Source organism: Lathyrus oleraceus, chromosome 5, assembly GCF_024323335.1.
Source record: "Lathyrus oleraceus cultivar Zhongwan6 chromosome 5, CAAS_Psat_ZW6_1.0, whole genome shotgun sequence".
NCBI lineage: Eukaryota > Viridiplantae > Streptophyta > Magnoliopsida > Fabales > Fabaceae > Lathyrus > Lathyrus oleraceus.
Genome location: NC_066583.1, coordinates 500058458 through 500077960, shown reverse-complemented (window position 1 = coordinate 500077960; position 19503 = coordinate 500058458). Strand labels below are relative to the sequence as shown.

The window sequence follows — 19503 nt, the reverse complement described above, 5'->3', positions numbered from 1 at the left end:
ACGTTAAGTGACATTGTTGTTTAATACGAAGGTCAACCATGGAATTGAAATCAGAAATATCTCTCGTTTCACTACAAAACAAATGAAGTAAATTTTAGTAGTCAATAATATAGTGTAATCTAGTGAGTACACGTCAAGTGTGACATTGAAAAAGTATAGTTGAACTATTAAACATAATAGATAAATACCTGAGTTTGTGACAATAAAATTTCTTTAAAAACTATATTTTTGGTAAAATCCCCTTCTTCCCCCTCTACTTTTCCGTCTTTAATTAGCACTCTTGTTGCAGCCCACGAAACACCTCTTGATAAAGCAACATACAATTGTCCGTGACTGAAAATATGTCGTGGAAGATAAATTCTGACATTTAGAATTTTTTGTCCTTGTAATTTATTTATAGTGATTGAGCTTAGTTTGACAGGAAACTATTTTCTAATAAGCACAACAGGAAGTCCCGCCTTTAGTGGTTTTGAGCTTAATTCTTGGCAAGAAAGCTCTTTTTCCAGCGTTGTGGCCTGTAAGTATTTCAACATCAAGAAAATTCATAAAAACATCATAACATAACAACCTTGTCCCATTACACAATCCAAGTTTAGGGTCTATGTTTCACAACAACATCAGTGGAGCCCCTATTTTTATCTTTAAAACATGTGGTGGTAAAGTAACATGAGAAATTGTGTGTAAGTACTCCTGTTGATATAGATTATGAGTATCACCCTTAACCTCATCAAAAGATAACAAAATATCTTCATCTCCAGGGAACTTATTAATAATCATGTCATTCAACATATGTACATCACAATTTTTAGGAGTAAGCATGGCTCTCTCCACCATATATGAAGCATCCCATCCATGATTTTCTAATTGGGGAAATGTATGTTGTATAAGCTTTTTATAGAGCTTTCTCCTTCCCATGGTATTACAATTTCAGCAGAAATCCTGACCATGTCATCCTCTTTAACAGGTTCATTTCCATCTCCAATCCTCATCAGAAACTGTGCAAAGTCGTGGTCATGAATTGATCACATATTTTTGCTCAAATATGTGATATTTATGGTAGCCCATAATCGAGACCTAACAACACACGCTGAAATTATTTGTCGTCTACTTCCTTTTTCAATAACAGGAAGCACCTGGTGAAAATCTCCTCCCATGATCATTATTTTTCCACCAAATGGAGCATTGATATTCATAATATATTGCAGTGATCGATCTAATGCTTTCACACAATATCTATTTATCATGGGTGCTTCATCCTAAATGATTGCATTGGTTATTTTAATGAGTTTTGTAAGGTCACAATTCTTTGTTATTTTGCAAATAAAAAAGGGGCTCTATATCAATGGGGATCCCAAATCGAGAGCGTGCAGTTCTACCACCAGGTAATAATGTAACAGATATGCCTGAGGAAGCTGTTTCTAAGATAATTTCACTATTACATCTCAAAATTTACATTATAGTTTGATAAAGGAAAGTTTTACCTGTCCCTCTAGGACCATCAACAAAAAAAAATTGACTTTGATTTTGGTGGATGACGTTCATAATTGTATTGTAAGCACTCATCTGGTCATTATTCAACTTCTCAACAGATCGAATGTCTTCATTTGGAATTTGGACCGACAACTCTTCCTGAATAATTGTTCGCACTCCCCCGACTTCATTTGTTTTCATTGTCAACATTGGAAGATCATAGTTTTTGATTAGTTTTCCATGTAGCAGCAAAAGATCACTCAAATCCCTCAATACATATTTTCAAAGTTATCTCCCACAACAATATTTGTCATTTGGTAATCCTCCACCATGTAGGGATAAAACTCATTAAATATGCCTCTAACATCAGTTGGTTTAAAAAAAATTAATATAGTTACAAACAACCTTCGTAAAGCATATGGCATACACATTTTTAATGCTTCAAGCATACTTTCACGAAGACTATTGTCACTCTCTAATAACTCCCAATCATCAGCTGCTTTTTTGAACGTGAAAAAACATGCACCATTATGTGTAAGAAGGAATTCCCAACTTGTTGGACCTCTTAAATGAGACAACAAAACACGTAAATAAAATTTTTCACCTTCTGAAGGAGATATTGTATAAATTCGACCAATAACTTTTCATTTTGTTCATCTTCGCTACCATTTCTTGACCCATTTTAGCCAATAATAATGCTCTGGAATCTCTCTGTACAAATGATTCCTAGCATGTAGATCCATTTGGTTTAGTGCAAAGAATTCAGTGAGCATGATTACTGCATTTTGGTTGTCATTTAGTACATCTATGACTCTTTGATACTTATAGAACCACAATTGATGATGATTTGGCAAGTCGATTTGTAGTCTTTCAACAGAGAGATTATAACTTATAATTTAAATAATTTCCATAATGTCTCTGGAGCACAAATCCATCTTGCATTAACATATTGTTGAATCTCATTCATACTTGTACCTCTTTGAACTTCCATTGCAACTCGATCAGGACCTTTGTAAACATATTTATACAAATATTTAATGCTTTTGATGATGCTGCAAATATCAACATTGATGTGACAATTGTACTTCAACAATAACCATGGATTATAAGGAACCACCCATCTATTATCAACAGACTTATTTCTATTTAAAAAAATGGGATCACTAAACCTTCTTCTGTACTCAGGATATAAGTCATTTCCCTGACGCGTCTCTTCACAAAAGTCTTTTGGATATCTTTTTTTACAATGACCATTCTTCATACATGGGGAGTTTTGATTCAATACTCCACATGGGCCATGGATCCTGTGTTTTAACATAACTTCATACAATTCTGGTTCAGATTCATGTCGTGGTATTTCTGCTTTCACCACACTATCATACTCTTCAGTTTCCCATAACTTGTCATCAGTATCCAAGATGAGTAGCATATGCACATGTGATAGTCCATGTTTCTGAAATTTTGCTACATACATATAACTTTTAACTATCCCTAAGACTCCTTTGTTAATGACATAATCCTTCAACTGCTCAAGTTTTGATCGAAAAATTCTTATTAACAAATCAGGTCAGTCTTGTGGGGTTTGATGGAAGCCTAGTTAGGAAGTTATCGCAATCCAAGAAGGATTGCATGTCATTGTAAGGAATATATCTAGTTTACCATCGTTAAGAACAACAGACATGCCATCTTGGTATCTTTGTGTCATATCCCGCTTACTGCCAATAAATGACGATAGCAGTATTGTTCTTTGTCCAACATTATCTATAGAAATATATGAAAAGTATAAAAATTAAATGTGTCAATAGTTGTAAACATAAAGTAGATGTTCTTCATGTATAAATATAACATGTTATATTAAATATCTGTGTTATTCTCCCCATTGTGCAATGCATTTTGTAACCCCTGATATACCTCAGACCGAATATTATTTTAATTTCTTCGAATCCATCTCAACCCTCCTGTTTCAATCTTTACATAATTGTCTACAACATATTATTGTAAAAGTCGACCCGATTTTAACAATAAAAATTGATCATTATGAACAATCTACATTGAATAAAATAATCAATCATGAATTATTTTTTCACGCATTTAGAAGTAAATTTCTTTGAAAAATAGTCCAGCATGTACCTGAAGCACATAATTGTAGTACTCCCGGCATGTAACATCTTTTCCCACATTAGTTTTTTTTTCTATGTTCCGAACAACAACAATATAGGATACTGTAAAGGATCATAATACTCCATTGTTTCTTAAACCTTTGTTAGCTTTCCATCACAGGTGATGACATTTATATCTCTTCCACGTTCTATTGTATCTTCATCACCACCGCCAATAACAATTGTTGCGACTTGAGAAGCTGAAGGGAGACTATAGTATGGCTGATTTGACCGACGTTCTTTAATGAGTAACCTACATTCTTCAACATTTGGCTCTAGTGCAAGCTGCCTAAACACAATGACAAACGGATTGCATTGGTGGAGTATTTTTTTTCAATTTATAAATTACGGCTTGGTTAAGTATTGGGTTTTCCCTCATCCTATTTTGAAGCTCATGGTCGGTATCATAAATGTATAACTGCAAGTAATTTGGCCTTGAACCTTGATTCGGATGAAAACCTCCTATTTTGTGATAAATTGCGCCTTGAGCACGAAATGTGTAAATATCACGACTAGTTGCAACCAAACTTTCGTCGACATGAACACCAAGTGAAGTAAAGGACATTACATGGTTGTAACTTCTAATATGTTTTCTAAAATGTCTTCCTTCAGTAGAAGTGTCTAAAAATAACAGTAACAACTCGTCAGGAGCAGACACTTGTGAAATTGTTACCTTTCCACCTTTGCAACACATATCTTGAGATTCTATATGAAACAATTTTGCATTGCACCGTCTACACTCACTCGAAATAGGCAGTAGGGATTTGATTGTCATAACAGTATTTCGAAAATTTCTAGCAATGTTATGTCTTGCTCGAAAAATATATTGTGATTATGTATTTTATTACATACAAAGCATTCATTAAAAAAATATACCTATTATATACATGGTGACTAACATGAAATAATATTTAAATAAAAACATACAATATATGTTATGGATTAAAAATACATAATCGTACCTTGATCAAAAACTATTTCTGTTTCGTGAGTTTCAACAGGTGAATTCATATTTTGCGAATGTGATTCTATAAAAGAAAGTATTGACATCAATATAGAGTTATAATTGAAAAATAACAACAATGTATAAATCTAAATATGTGTTACTATCAATTTGAGTATTGACAGAATTATATTTACCACAATCATTGTGATCAATATTTCTTATAAATGGTCTTTCTTCATTATTATCAGTTTGTTGGAAAATCGGGTATGTAAAATTATTTTTGCATAATTAATTGATATTTTTTAAACATAAAATATTAAAATGTAATGTATAAAATAATTTAAAGTTTCTAACCCGGGGATGGAACGCGACTGACATATGTGGTACTCGGTCCAACTTCACTGTCATGTGCTCTTTGATAAAACCGAGAAGCAAGATTAACATATGTTAAGTCTTGAAATGACACCGTGGTTCTCATATCAGAAGGATCAGATGTTTGAACTTGATTTCCTTTATCTTTATTTTGTCTGTAATTCGAACGCCTTCTTGTTGTCTTTGCTCAACACTCATCAGTTGTCTTCGATCTCTTGCGTTTTGTGTTCGTCTTTCTCTTTGATGTTCTCTTGAATCTTGACTACGAATATTTTTCATTATGTCATTTTATCTGAAAAATTAAATGTAGTATTTAAAAAAACTATAATACAAAAATAGATGTGTCGTGTACATAATTATATGATTTTGTCTATGTATAATTAATGTGTTTGTTTATAGATACAACATGACAGTATCCCATCCAACATTTTAACTCTAATGATGCTATCAATGAATTAGAAAATGAATATGTCAATATACAACACATATTTTCGTACAATTATATATTAATAAACCTCTTAAATCAGGATACTCAAAATCCAATTTAAAATAAAACAATAACACATAGATAAAACCAAATAATAAGATCTCAATCAATATTTTAACTCTAAATTTATATAATTCTCAATTTAAAAAAAATACATCATTCCAAATTTGAATCATAACAACAAAATAAATTTAAGTACCAATCTTCATAAATTCAATCTCAGTAAAATAAAATAAAAACTTCTAACTTAAAATAAAAAATATAGCATTATTGTTATAAAACAAAGTAAATAATGTACCTTTTTGAACAATAAAGTGACTAAAATATGAGAAGATAACACCAACAACTAAAATGAAATGACAAAAGCATAATTATTGGTGCATGAGAAAAATAGCATGATGAAGAGACTGTAATCTGCGATTAAATTAGAAGTTAATAGAGAAAAAGACAATTAAAGAATAATAGAGGACAATATTTTTTGAAACTAAATCAAAATTCAGTAGCAATAGAGAAAGAAACAATTACCATATTGTGAGTGATGGTAGGGTGCATCCTAAATTTTAAAGTGGATTTGAATGTGTCATATTTGTATTTTGTCATACAATTAAATAAAAATCAATTATTATTTATTAATTTTGTTTTCTTCACTTTATTGTTTTTGCAATATTTTTTACAAATAAGTTATTATAAATACCGTTAAAATCTTTAATATTATATACGAAATATATATTATTTTTTATCACAAATCAATTGTTTTAATCTATATTGTTATTATAGAGTAAAGATGAAAAATATTAATAAACATGAAAATAACAGGATAAAAATAGATATGATTGAATTGTATTGTATTGCTATCTTCTAGAACTTATTAAAATCACAAAATTTGATGTGGGCTGACAAATAAAAAAATCTCAATTATCAAATGTGATACTAAAAATAAGGAAAAGAAATTGAAAGTTCATGTCCCTTGAATTCTTTCTAAAAGGGATTTTTATAATAAAATTCAAATATTTTCATGACTTCATAACTTGAAATCCTTGTATTTTTTGGGAATTAATCATCAATGACAAAGTTGAAGTATAAAGTAAGACCTTTAATATGATCATTGGAGCAAAGAAAATGGTGGCCTGGATCACAAGTTATGGCCTTGGAAAGATGGGTACTTGAACATGTATTTTTTCATAACTTAGAAAAATTTACAAAACTAAATCTTGCCCTTTTTACAAGTAACCTCAAATTTCTTGTTAACTCTTGATCAAATTCATCAATCAACCATATTTTCATGATCCTTTAGTTAAGAAGTCCATGGTTGACCAAAAATGTCATAATATTATCTTAGAGACTATCAACGAATTTTCTTTTTTTATCTATTAATCAATGTGTGATATTTTGAAGTCTAGAAATATCTCACAGTGATAATAAATAATTTGAGATATTAAATCATATGTGATCAGAAATATTATAACCAATCTTGGACAACTCATATGTGGTCAGGTACATATGATACTTTCCAAATGTGTTACATAAACAAAACAGTTTAATATCTTGAAAGGAGGGGCATGCTTTTAAGTGACACTCATGGATGCATGTCCACATGTATGTCACTGACTAACACGGCTTGACTGGATTGGGCTTATGAATTGAATCGATCTTTATAGGATGTTGATCTACTGGAACAGTTGTCTCCAAAACCTTGCTAACAATTTTGAAGCAAGGATTGTTGATGTAAAAATCAATGAGGCCACACGAAAAAAATCGTAACCATTCATTCAAACATGTCTAGTTGGACCTGTGACATGAGATAACAACAGTCGCAAGTAAAACTTATTTCCCTCTGAAGGTGATACCGTATAGATTATCCCGATAACTTTTCTTGTTGACCGCCTGCGATGTTATTCCATGTCCCGCTTGTTCCAACAATAATGCTCTGGAATCTCTCTATATAGACAATTCCTTACTTGTGGATCCCGTATATTCAATGCAAAGAATTATGTGAGCATTGTTTTGGAGTTGCGTTCATTACGTAACACATATGTAATTCGCTGATAGCTTCTAAATACACATATGATAGATGGAGAAATATTATGACATTTATCTAAATCTTGCGTTCATTATCACATTGTTTCAATAATGCCTCGGGAGACTCTTTTGAGAACCACACATTAAGTGACATGTGTTATTTGTGATCACATTAAGAAGTCCAAGATTCCTCAATTAGAATATTTTAATATTGCATGATTTTAAATTTTTTGTCAATTGAGTAAAAGCTACATTTATTTGACACAGAATGTTTATGAACATACCTTGAGGACGACATGATAATGCACCATTTTCTCTGGCGTCCATGTTAACATATGATATTACTACATCCTCCAAAGCTTCATCAACATCATATCATCTGATACAAAAATAATAATCAACATATATACATCTGTAAAAAATACTACTCGCATACTTAGAACTATATCCCTTATACCTGTATCGAATTGACTCATGTTGTTTCGTTGATTCGGTGATGTGCAATTACGATCTGCGGGTTTAAATACATAAAATGAGATATGACGAAAGCGAACAAAATTATACAATATAATATATAATGTATATATTGATCATCACCAACCAAGTGCAACATCAATGACAAAAGAACCCTTGTATGAAGAAATAAACACATGATTTCAATGAAAGATGTCTAATAATTCTAATATACTTGAAGGGATAATATAAATTTTTTTAAACTAACTTATATATATATATATATATATATAAATAATATTTTATCTCGGTTCTTATTTAAGTGTAATTTTTTTAAATTTTTTATCCATACTAAAAAAACTAATTAATAGTGTCACTTTTTAAATAATTTTTTATTTATAATATATTTAATTATTTATTACATTTATTTATTTATTTCTATTTTTATAATAAAGGATAATGCTAACTTGTGTCTTAAGGATACAAGATAAGAAACCTAACTATAGAAAATTTGTATTGAAAAAAATAATTAAAAAATAATTATACATATTTATTACAAACAACATATATTTTTAAAATAATATTTCTTCATTTAATTCTAAACTTGTGTTCTAGGGAGAAAAAGTTAGCATTATCTTATAACTAGCGTTCAGACGGGCCCACTTTTTTTAATGCGCACAGCAGAGAAAAATAAATGTCTGTTTTTTTTATGAGATTTCTATTGTACGTCATATTAAAAATAATATTATTACACTTTGAAAATGGTAAACAAAGATATTCAAAGATATATTGAAGCATGCAAAGTACTATTGATATTGTGTAATCAATGACGTTCTTTAAAAGGAATACTGAACATGAAATTTTTATTCGAAGTATTTTCTTTTTCATTGCAATTATTTTTCATAGTAAACAAAAAATGTAAGACTCTCAAATTAGAATTTTTTAGAGAAAAAGATAGTAAAATTAATAGTAAGTAGTGTAATATAGCTTTTTTTACCTTATAAAGACTAGCGTTCAGACTACCCGCTTTTTTTAATGCGCACAACAAAGAAAAATAAATGTTTTTTTATGAGATTTCTATTGTACGTCATATTAAAAATAATATTATTACACTTTGAAAATGGTAAACAAAGATATTCAAAGATATATTGAAGCATGCAAAGTACTATTGATATTGTGTAATCAATGACGTTCTTTAAAAGGAATGTCGAACATGAAATTTTTTTTCGAAGTATTTTCTTTTTCATTGCAATTATTTTCCATAGTAAACAAAAAATGTAAGACTCTCAAATTAGAATTTTTTAGAGAAAAAGATAGTAAAATTAATAGTAAGTAGTGTAATATAGCTTTTTTTACCTTATAAAGATTCAAATAAACTCTTCATACATTCTTTTGTTAATGCTCTCTTGAGATTTAAAAAATTACAAATACATGAAGAAATGTCATATCATCAAAGAATACATTCAAAATATATCTCAACTAATCAATGTGGGATCAAGAAAATCTAATTTGAGCCCGTTGCCATTTTCAAGTCTCCTTATTGCGCTACACCGAATTTTTGTTTTTACTCCCGTTCCCGTTTGTCCGCTTTTTTTATTGCACTTACGTGTGTATATCTTTTATGATGTTTTTCACATATGTCATGTTAAAAAGAATATTACTTGGACACATTTTCATTACCGATACTCAATTACTTATCATGAGTATCAAAGAATTTGTCATTATTTATTATCTCTCTTTTATTTCTTTCTGCTTAAAAAAAATTCTTGCATTAATATGTTTTAGTTTTTGTTTCTTTCCAATTTTTATGTTTTTTTTATGTATAAATTAATTTTGAATATTTATGAATTCATTTATTTTGAATATTAATTTTATTTATTTATTGTTTTTTAAAAGTTAGGTTATTCTCAACTACACCACTCATATATGAGATGTAAGGAGGGAGGGAGAGAGGGATAGGAAGAGGGAGGGAGGGAGAGAGAGAGGAAGAGGGAAAAGAAGATAGAGAGAGGGGGAAGAGGAGAGAGAGTTAATGTTAATGTTTATGTTTATTTGTTTAGTAAATTGAGCGATACAATTTTTAATTATTTAATCTATATATTTTTATAGGCTGAATAAGGCATTTTTGTTTACAACTTTAAAAATAACATATTTATTTTAATTTTCAAACATTGACATAATACTACATATTATAAATAAAATTTAATATACATTTGAATAAAAATCACATGTTTGATCATATAAATAATGTATATTAAAATATATTTTTTTTAAAAAGACATTGTTAATATTTTTACACATTTGCGCAATAAAAAATATAACAATGTCACTTAATGTCTCTGTTAATGTTTATATTTAATTATTTATTAAATACATTTTGTCTTATTTTATCTAAATCTTTTTATGATTTTCAACTATCTATAAAATTATATAAAGACAAAACTTAATTTTGGTGTAACGTATTTTCTTTTTTTCATAATATATGGTATTCCTAATCACCAAATTATTCCACTCACAACTGGTTGAACAAAGTCACGTCAAAATGCGGTTTTCTCAATTCAAACAAAATTTAATGCACGGATATTACATATTGCAAACAAAACTTAATATGTATCTGAATAAATACCAATATAAATCATCATATAAATAGTTTATATTAAAATCAAACATATAAAAAAAGACGCTATTAATATTTTCACGCGTTAGCGCAGTAAAAAAAACTGACAAACGGGCACTCCCGTGCCCGTCTGCCCGCTTTTTTTAATGCGCACAACAGAGAAAAATAAATATTTGTTTTTCTTTTTATGAGGTTTCTATTGTAGGTTGAATTAAAAATAATATTATTACATTTTGAAATGGTAAATAAAGATATTCAAAATTATATCGAAGCATGCAAAGTAATATTGATATTATGTAATCAATTATGTTCTTTAAGAGGAATGCCGAACATGAAATCTCTATTCGAAGTATTTTCTTTTTCCCTGCAACTGTTTTCCGTAGTAAAGAAAAAATGTAAGACTCTTAAATTAGAATTTTTTTAGAGAAAAAGATAGTAAAATTAATAGTAAGTAGTGTAATCAAGTATTTGCTTACCTTATAAAGATTCGAATCAATTCTTCGTACGTCCCTTTATCAATGCGCTCTTGAGATTTAAAAAACTACAAATACACGACGAAATGTCATATTATAAAAGAAATACATTCAGAACACTTTACTCGTTTGAATATAATATGGTTTATTGCGACACAAATAATACCTGGAGAATGGTGATACTTTGTTTTAGTCTAGATTTGGTAAAACAACAATTATGATTTGTTTCTGAATTACCTGGATTTCTGGAAAATAAGGAAAACAATGGACTTAGTAAATATATATGGTTTTATTTACATAAACCACAAATAGTAGTTAAATTAATGCATTCAAAAATAATCTAGAGTAAATATATTCTTAAATGAATTAAATAAAAATCTCTCCATCCTTTGAGATATTATTTATCTTTTCACCATTTTCCAAAGTTGTGTTTTATCACTGTGTAGCTCCAACCGATAGAGTAAATTTTCAAACATTTGACCTGTTTCAATGAGGATGATAAAAATGTTACTGAAAGAGTGATGAAAGTGCAAGAATTTTTTTATACGTATTACGGAAAAGATAAATACACCTTATTGTCGAGTTTGCCTATGGATGAAATACTTTGTTCATCCTTCCATGTGTTCCATTTATCTTCAAAGTTTGTTATCTAAAATTTATTGCATACGAATAGTGAGAATAACTATCACCCCATTTATATCTAACATAAAAGCATAAAATAAATGATTAAGTATAACTTATTTTCATGTCGAAGCAAGTTTCAACATTCTTTCGTCTCAACTCCTTACATAATTGAAAGATTTCACCATGTTCTAGTTTGGCTGTATATTAAAGCAAAAGAAAATTATATTTAGTTATTATCTATCTATGATATAAATAATACAATATAAGCTTGGTATGTCGTGTAACCAAAATGGGAATCAACATGTGAGCAATTTTTTCAATGTACTTAATAAATACCTGCGGGTGCAATAAAAGAATTTGTTTGTAGACTACATTTTTGCGTAGTCACCATCTTCTCCTTTCAATTTTCCTTCCCTGGTTAAAACTCTTGTTGTAGTCTGTGAAACACCCCTGGATAAAGCCACATATAACTGTCCATGACTAAAAACATGTCGTGGAAGATATATTCCAACATTTGGAATGGTTTGTCCTTGTGATTTATTTATTGTAATTGCAAAACTTAGTCGCACAGGAAACTGCTTTCTACTAAGGACAAAAGGCAGTCCATCACTTGCAGTTGTTTTTATTTTAATTCTAGGCAAAAAAGCACGTTTTCTTGCGTTGCTTCCTGTCAAGATTTCCACATCCAACATATTCATAAATAAACCACGACATAATAACCGAGTCCCATTACACAATCCATATCTAGGATCTAGATTTCGTAACAACATCAATGGTGCATCCTTTTTTATCTTTAGAATATGTGGTGGAAAACTACCTTGTGCAATTGAGTTTAAGAATTCTTGATGGTATAAATTATGATTATCTCGTTCAACCTTGTCAAACGATAACAAATTATGTTCTTCTCCTGGAAACTGATCGATAATCATATCATTCAATTTCTGGACATCATCATTTGTTGGTGTCAAAATAGTTCTTTGTACCATATATGGGGCATCCCAACCATGCAATTCTAAATTAGGAAAAATATGTTGGATAAGTACTTGTATGGAATGTTCACCTTCCCATGGGATTGCAATATGTAAAGGTAACCTCACCATGTCATCTGGTTTGGTAGGTTCAACACCACCACCAATGCGAATAAGAAATTCTGCAAACTCTTGATCATGCAATGATCACATATTTTGACGCAAACGCAAAATCTTGGTATGATTCCATAAATGAGACTGAACAATACACACTGAAATCATTTGTGCCTTAGTACCTTTTCTTACAACAGGAAGAACTTGACGAAAATCTCCCCCCATGATCAGAACTTTTCCACCAAATGGAGCACTGTTGCTACAAATGTCTTGTAATGATCGATCTAAGGCTTCCAAACAATTTTTGTTTGTCATTGGTGCTTCATCCCAAATTATTGTGGCAGCAACTCTAATGAGATTTGCAAGATCATTTTGCTTTGAATACCACAAATGAAACTCGGTTGAATATCAATAGGTATCTTAAATAGAGAGTGTGCAGTCCTACCACCGGGTAACAATGTTGCAGCTATACCAGATGATGCAGTTGCTAAAACAATTTCTCCTTTACTTCTTAAACTTGTCATTAATTTTCTATAAAGGAATGTTTTACCTGTTCCTCCTGGACCATCAACAAAAAATACCCCACTGTGTTTTTGAACAATTACATTCATAATGGTGTTGAATGCAATCATTTGATCATTATTTAACTTAGCAACAAATTCAATATCTTCATTGGGGATATTGATCGCTAACTCCTTGTGTATGATACTTGGAACTGCACCTCTGTCTATTGTATTAGGGGGGTAAAGATGAGAGATCATAATCTTCAATCTTTTTACCGTGCAGGTTTAAGAGTTCATTCAAGTCCTTCAACAACATATTAGTTAAGTCTGATTCCACAACATTGTTAGTTGTTTGATAATCCTCTACCATATGTGTAAAAAACTCATTCCAAAGGCCTCTAACGTCATTAGGTTCACAAAATATTAAAATCGTCACGAATAACATTCGTAAAGCATATGGCATTCGGAGACTCGGAGCCTCAACCAAACAATCACGAATACTATGATCAGTCTCTAGAAATCCCCTATCCTCGGCTGATTTTTTGAATGTACTGAAAGTCATGCCATTATTTGTAAGAAGATATTCCCAACTGGTTGGACCTGTGACATGAGATAACAACAGTCGCAAGTAAAACTTATCTCCCTCCGAAGATGATACCGTATAGATTCTCCCGATAACTTTTCTTGTTGATCGTCTATGATGTCATTCCATATCCCGCTTGTTCCAATAATAATGCTCTGGAATCTCTCTATACAGATACTTTCTTGCTTGTGGATCTCGTAGATTTAATGCAAAAAATTGTGTGAGCATTGTTTTGGAGTTGCGTTCACTGTTTAACACATCTGCAATTTGTTGATGATCATAAAAGCGCACTTGATGGCGGTTCGGCAAGTGGATATGCAATCTTTCAACCGAAGGATATAATCGGTAAAGAGTGAATCGAAATATTTTCCATAATGCCTCGGGAGCACAAATCCATCTTGCATCAACATATTGCTGAACTTCATCCATGTATGATCCTTTATGAACCTCCATAGCCACACGATCAGGGCCCTTGTACACATATTTGTATAGATACTTGATACTTTTAATGCTACTGCAAATCTCTACATTGATGTGACAATCATACTTTAACAATAACCAAGGGTTATAAGGAACCACCCATCTATTATCGACATACCTATCTTTACCTAACGATACAGACTCATCAAACCTTCTCCTATACTCGGGATATGAGTCAGTGCCTTGACGTGTTTCATCTAAGAATTGTTTGGGATACCTTTTTTTACAATGTCCGTCTTTCATACATGGAGACTTTCGATTGATTATGCCGCAAGGTCCGTGGATCATATGTCTTACAAAGTTTATGACCAAAAATATCATATCCTAAAGCAACTTTACCTTCAAAACTCACAAAAAGAGATACAAAGTTTAGTAATTAAACTGTTTTGTGTTGTTGTCTTATCGTATTTGGAGAATGCACAACCTTGAAGGAGGTTAATCAGTTCAATAACCACAAGAATCAAATAATAAACTTCACAAGGTATATACCAATTTCTTTTTCTATGTCCTTGTTTTTGTTGTGAATGTGTGGTTCTCGAAAGAGTCTCTAAGATAATATTATGTCATATTTTTCAAGATTAATAGATGTTTCAAGAAAATATTAATCTATTATGAAAACATCTGACAGTGATTTAATATGCGTTCATTATGTAATATTATGAAAAATATGTGGTCAGTTATTTCTGTAAACCATATTTCCTCTACTCCACCTAGATGTGCCTTATTGGCCTTCCATCTCCTTGCTAGTCTTCGATATGATGTTGGATTTATAAAATGTAAGGAAACCGAAACCAATTGTATTGCCGGTGTGCAAATTAAACTCTTTAAAGAATCTAAGATCAGAATAGTAAATTTTTTTGTAAAAAATAAAGTACTTGTAAAAGATGAAGGAAGGAACACGTGGAAAATAATCAAACATTCATTAAACAAAATTTTAATAAAATATTTTATGTTTGTTAAATGACAAATTTTAAGTATAAAATAGTGATATAGTTTAGATTGAGATAGATCTCAATTTCCATGGATATGATGGGTATATTACCTTTTTTTTCTTTCAAATTTGCTGCATGAAATTCAATTGTACGTGCAAGTTTTATTGGTAAAGTCATCTCCTCATTGATCGCTTCTATAGGAGATAAAAATGAAGGAAATCAAATGTAAATTAAGGAAGTTATTATGCACTCTTGATTCAGTTATATTATATTTTGTTATTTAAATATGAAAACTGTGGGAGAAATTACTTTTTGATTTAAATTGATGTAACCGGCTTCCACTTACTACAAATTATTATTATATATTTTGAATAAGCGAAATTGTAATTTTGAAATATGCAAAAATTAGAATTTCCTTTATATCTACTAGCGTCCAGACGAGCACACACTGTCTGCTTTTTTTAATGTACATCATTGAAAATATAAACGACATTTTTTATTTAAATATAATATAATTTTTTAAAAATACAACATGTGAAAGTTATTAATAGAAAGTTACGTGGAAATTAATAATAGTGGCTTTATTGAAAGTTATTAGGTAAATTATACAATAAAATAAGGGTAAAAATGATAGAAAAATAGGCTACACCAAAAGAAAGTATTCCTTTTATATATTGTTATTATAGATAACAATACATAAAAGGAAATTTTGGTTTTGGTGTAGCCTATTTTTCTACCAACTTTACCCTTAAATAACTTACATAATTACTTCTAATAGTTTCTATTGAAATCATTACTATTATGTTTCACATAACTTCCTACTATTAACTTCCTATATAATTTCCATATAAAATTAACATTAGATAAAACAATATCTTATATATTTTCACGTGTGTTAATTAAAAAACGGACAGATGGACACGGAGTACCCATCTGGACGCTAGTATATGTATAAATGCTACATTATGGTTACATAATCTCTCTCTTTTTAAATAAATAAAAAATCAACTTTTTTAAAAAAAAATCCAAAAATAAAATTGAGATGTGGTTATAACTCTATTTTTTAAAAGAGGTAGTTTGGAAGTTATTTTGGGATAGTTTTGAAAGGAAAAATATAGGCTACACCAAAATGGTGTTTTGCCTTTATATATTGGTATAGATAAAAAGTTGTATTGTTGTCTCTTATTAAAGGTTGCACCATTGCACCTTAATGGTTAGAGATCAGGAAGACATATTCTCAAGTTGGGTTATAAATGTTCGTTGTGCCTGATCCGCTGTTGCACACGGATCAAAAACGAGTTATTAAAAGGTAGTATAAGATAGTGACACTCAAGTCGTATCAGAAGATCTATTGATTATTTTAACCGACCGATTGAAATAAATGGGATTTTAGGTTTTCGATCAAGATTGTGATTAAAAGAATTTAATTACGAATAAGATTAACAAGTTAATCTACTGTTTCGATTTTCAACTTATCATCGATTATTATAATTCCAAAATTCTAAGCGGATTCTATTACCTTTTCGATTACATCATCAATCAAACAAGCTCTATTGATACTATTAGATTTATGCCATATTTTCTAAATTAAATAAACAATTAAAGATTTCATAACGGATAGACAGGAATATAGGTATAGATGCTACATTACGGTTACATAATCTCTCTTTTTAAATAAAAAAATAATTTTTTTATAAAAATTTCAAAAAATAAAATTGAGATGTGGTTATAATTCTATTTTTTAAGAAAATCAACAATGTGGGTGAGGTAGTTTGGAAGTTATTTTGGGGTAGTTTTGAAGAAAAAATAGGCTACACCAAAGTTGTGTTTTGCCTTTATATATTGGTATAGATAAAAAGTTGTATTGTTGTCTCTTATTAAAAGTTGCATAATTGCACCTTAATGGTTAGAGATCACTAACACATATTCTCAAAATGGGTTATAAATGTTCATTGTGCCTGATCCACTGTTGCACACAGATCAAAAACGAGTTACTAAAAGATTGTATAAGGCAGCGACACTCGAGTCATATCAGAAGAACTCTTGATTATTTTACTAAAAGATTGTATAAGGCAGCGACACTCGAGTCATATCAGAAGAACTCTTGATTATTTTAACCAACCGATTGAAATAAATGGGGTTTAGGTTTTTATTCAAGATTGTGATTAAAAGAATTTAATTACGAATAAGATTAACAAGCTAATTTACTGTTTAGGTTTTCAACTTATCATCGATTATTATAATTCCAAAATCCTAACTGGATTCTATTATCTTTTCGATTACATCATCTATCATACAAGCGTAATTGTTACTATATGATTTATGCCCCTATTTTCCGAATTAAACAAATAGTTAAAGATTTCATAGTTGAAGTCAAATCTTTTATCAAGAAGTTTTACAACAAGTGCATCTTCTAAAGAGAAAACGGGTTATCAAAAACTGAATTTATATTCACCATATGGATACCTGAATTACTTCTTTCATCTTGAATATTAACAAGATTGATAGCAAATATTTTTTTTTGCGGAGCAACAACTTGTCATTGATCCATCATCTTGTCGCAAAGAGAAATTGAAAAAATGGAAGATAGATGGTTCACGTTGATCTCGTGGTTTCTTTCCTCCATCATTCGTATCCATTATTTTAGATATTTGAGAGATTTAAAGGTATAGATTGCAATTGGTGATTTAGAAAAGTGTTCTTGGTCGCCCATGTGTCTTATATGTTCAGTCAAATCAAGAAGTTAAAGTGATTGTGTGAAACATAGGCGAGTTTGCTAAGTGCAGCGGTAAATTCGTGGCCATCAAGCTATGGATAAACTTAACGTCAGTAAAACCAGAGTTGTCACCGCGCTTTTATTGTTTCCAAAGGAAAAGGGAAAAGTACGAATAAACCCCAAAGATAAGAAGTTTTCAAATCAATATTAATAAAATGCCAGAGATTACAGGTAAGGGGGTTGGTTACACAGAGGGAGAGTGTTAGCACCCAAAGTGTCCTAGGTACTCCTAGGGAGCCCTTTTTGTGTGCATATGTTTTGGGTATATATGATGTTTGATAAAATATGGAGTGAGGGGATGGGAAAAGAATTCATTAATCATATTTTTGTGTTTGACAAGACCTTCGGTCTTATGCCTACGTACCAACATAAAAATGAGGGATCAAAATCCCGTAGTTCGTGGTAAAAATTTCAAAGAAGTTAGTGAATTGATTTTATCAAAAGTTTAACAAGAAAAGGGCACAAAAAGGACAAACATTTGAATGGGGTTGTTAGTTCTTTTTGTCTTTTTGAAATTAAAGTTAATATGGTTAAGTTTATTTACAAGTTTGATTTAAGAAAAAGTTTTAAAAAATTCAATGGCATAAGGCCAAAGTTTCTAATCATTAAAACATGTCTAAGTTTGAAATCACAAGTAAAGAAAGTTTTTGAAAAGAGGGAGAGATTTTGAAATTAAAGAAGTTGGAGGAGATGAAGAGACTACCCTAAGCAAAAAATAAAAGTTAAGAGTTGAAAAGATCTAACCAATGGGATGCAATCCAACAGACAAGAATGTCATATAGAAACTCATTTTCCTTTGGACTTTGACAAGCAATAAGCAATAAGAAATAAGCAATATCCAAGCATCATGTGAAGATCAAGGCATCAAATAAAGGTAGCCATAATATCAAAGCAAGCATTGCAATAGCTAGCAGTCTTCAATATCTTCCAATGTATCAGATGAAATATTCCTTGATTCACTCAGAACAAAACATCAGACATAGACATTAATGACAAAATAACAATTAAGCACAGAGACAGAGTAGCAGATGAACCAAAGGGATTCAAGGTCTTGCATCAGATGAAGGCATGGTCAAAAATAGCTCAGTCTCAGATGTTGGCATTGGCCAAGTCCTTTAGTATAGGGAATGTTACCTAGTTCTAAGTCCAGAAGTTCATATCAAATCCGAACAGTCCAACCAGGTGTTTTTTTAGGGTTTTTGTTGTTATTAGGCGTTTTAAGGTCCTAAGACCACAACCAAAACAAAATACAAACAAACAATATATACAATCACAAGATATGACTCAAATGAGCAAAGTGAAAAGGACTTGAAACATAAACAAGTTGCATGAAATGTAAATGGCAATGAATGATAAAGGTACTTGAAATTTAAATTGCATAAAGTAAATGACTTGAAAATAAAACAATATTAATAAAAATAATTAGTCAATGGTTAGTGGTGAGTTTTAATTGATTAAGTCATTCTTTGGAGAACACTCAACCATTCATTCACAAGTATGAATCCTTGAACCAAGACATCATCCATG

General features: G+C 30.4%; 1 protein-coding gene across 1 annotated transcript; it reads right to left on the bottom strand.

Moving 5' to 3' along the window:
• Positions 1 to 10489: 10489 nt before the first annotated feature.
• LOC127081604 (uncharacterized) lies at positions 10490 to 13017 on the bottom strand. Its single transcript, XM_051021849.1, has 7 exons — positions 12885 to 13017; positions 12009 to 12779; positions 11762 to 11817; positions 11551 to 11645; positions 11163 to 11241; positions 11000 to 11064; positions 10490 to 10520 (listed from the first exon to the last, which is right to left on the bottom strand). The coding sequence occupies exons 1-7, from the start codon at positions 13015 to 13017 to the stop codon at positions 10490 to 10492; spliced, it is 1230 nt and encodes a 409-aa protein (XP_050877806.1).
• Positions 13018 to 19503: the final 6486 nt, after the last annotated feature.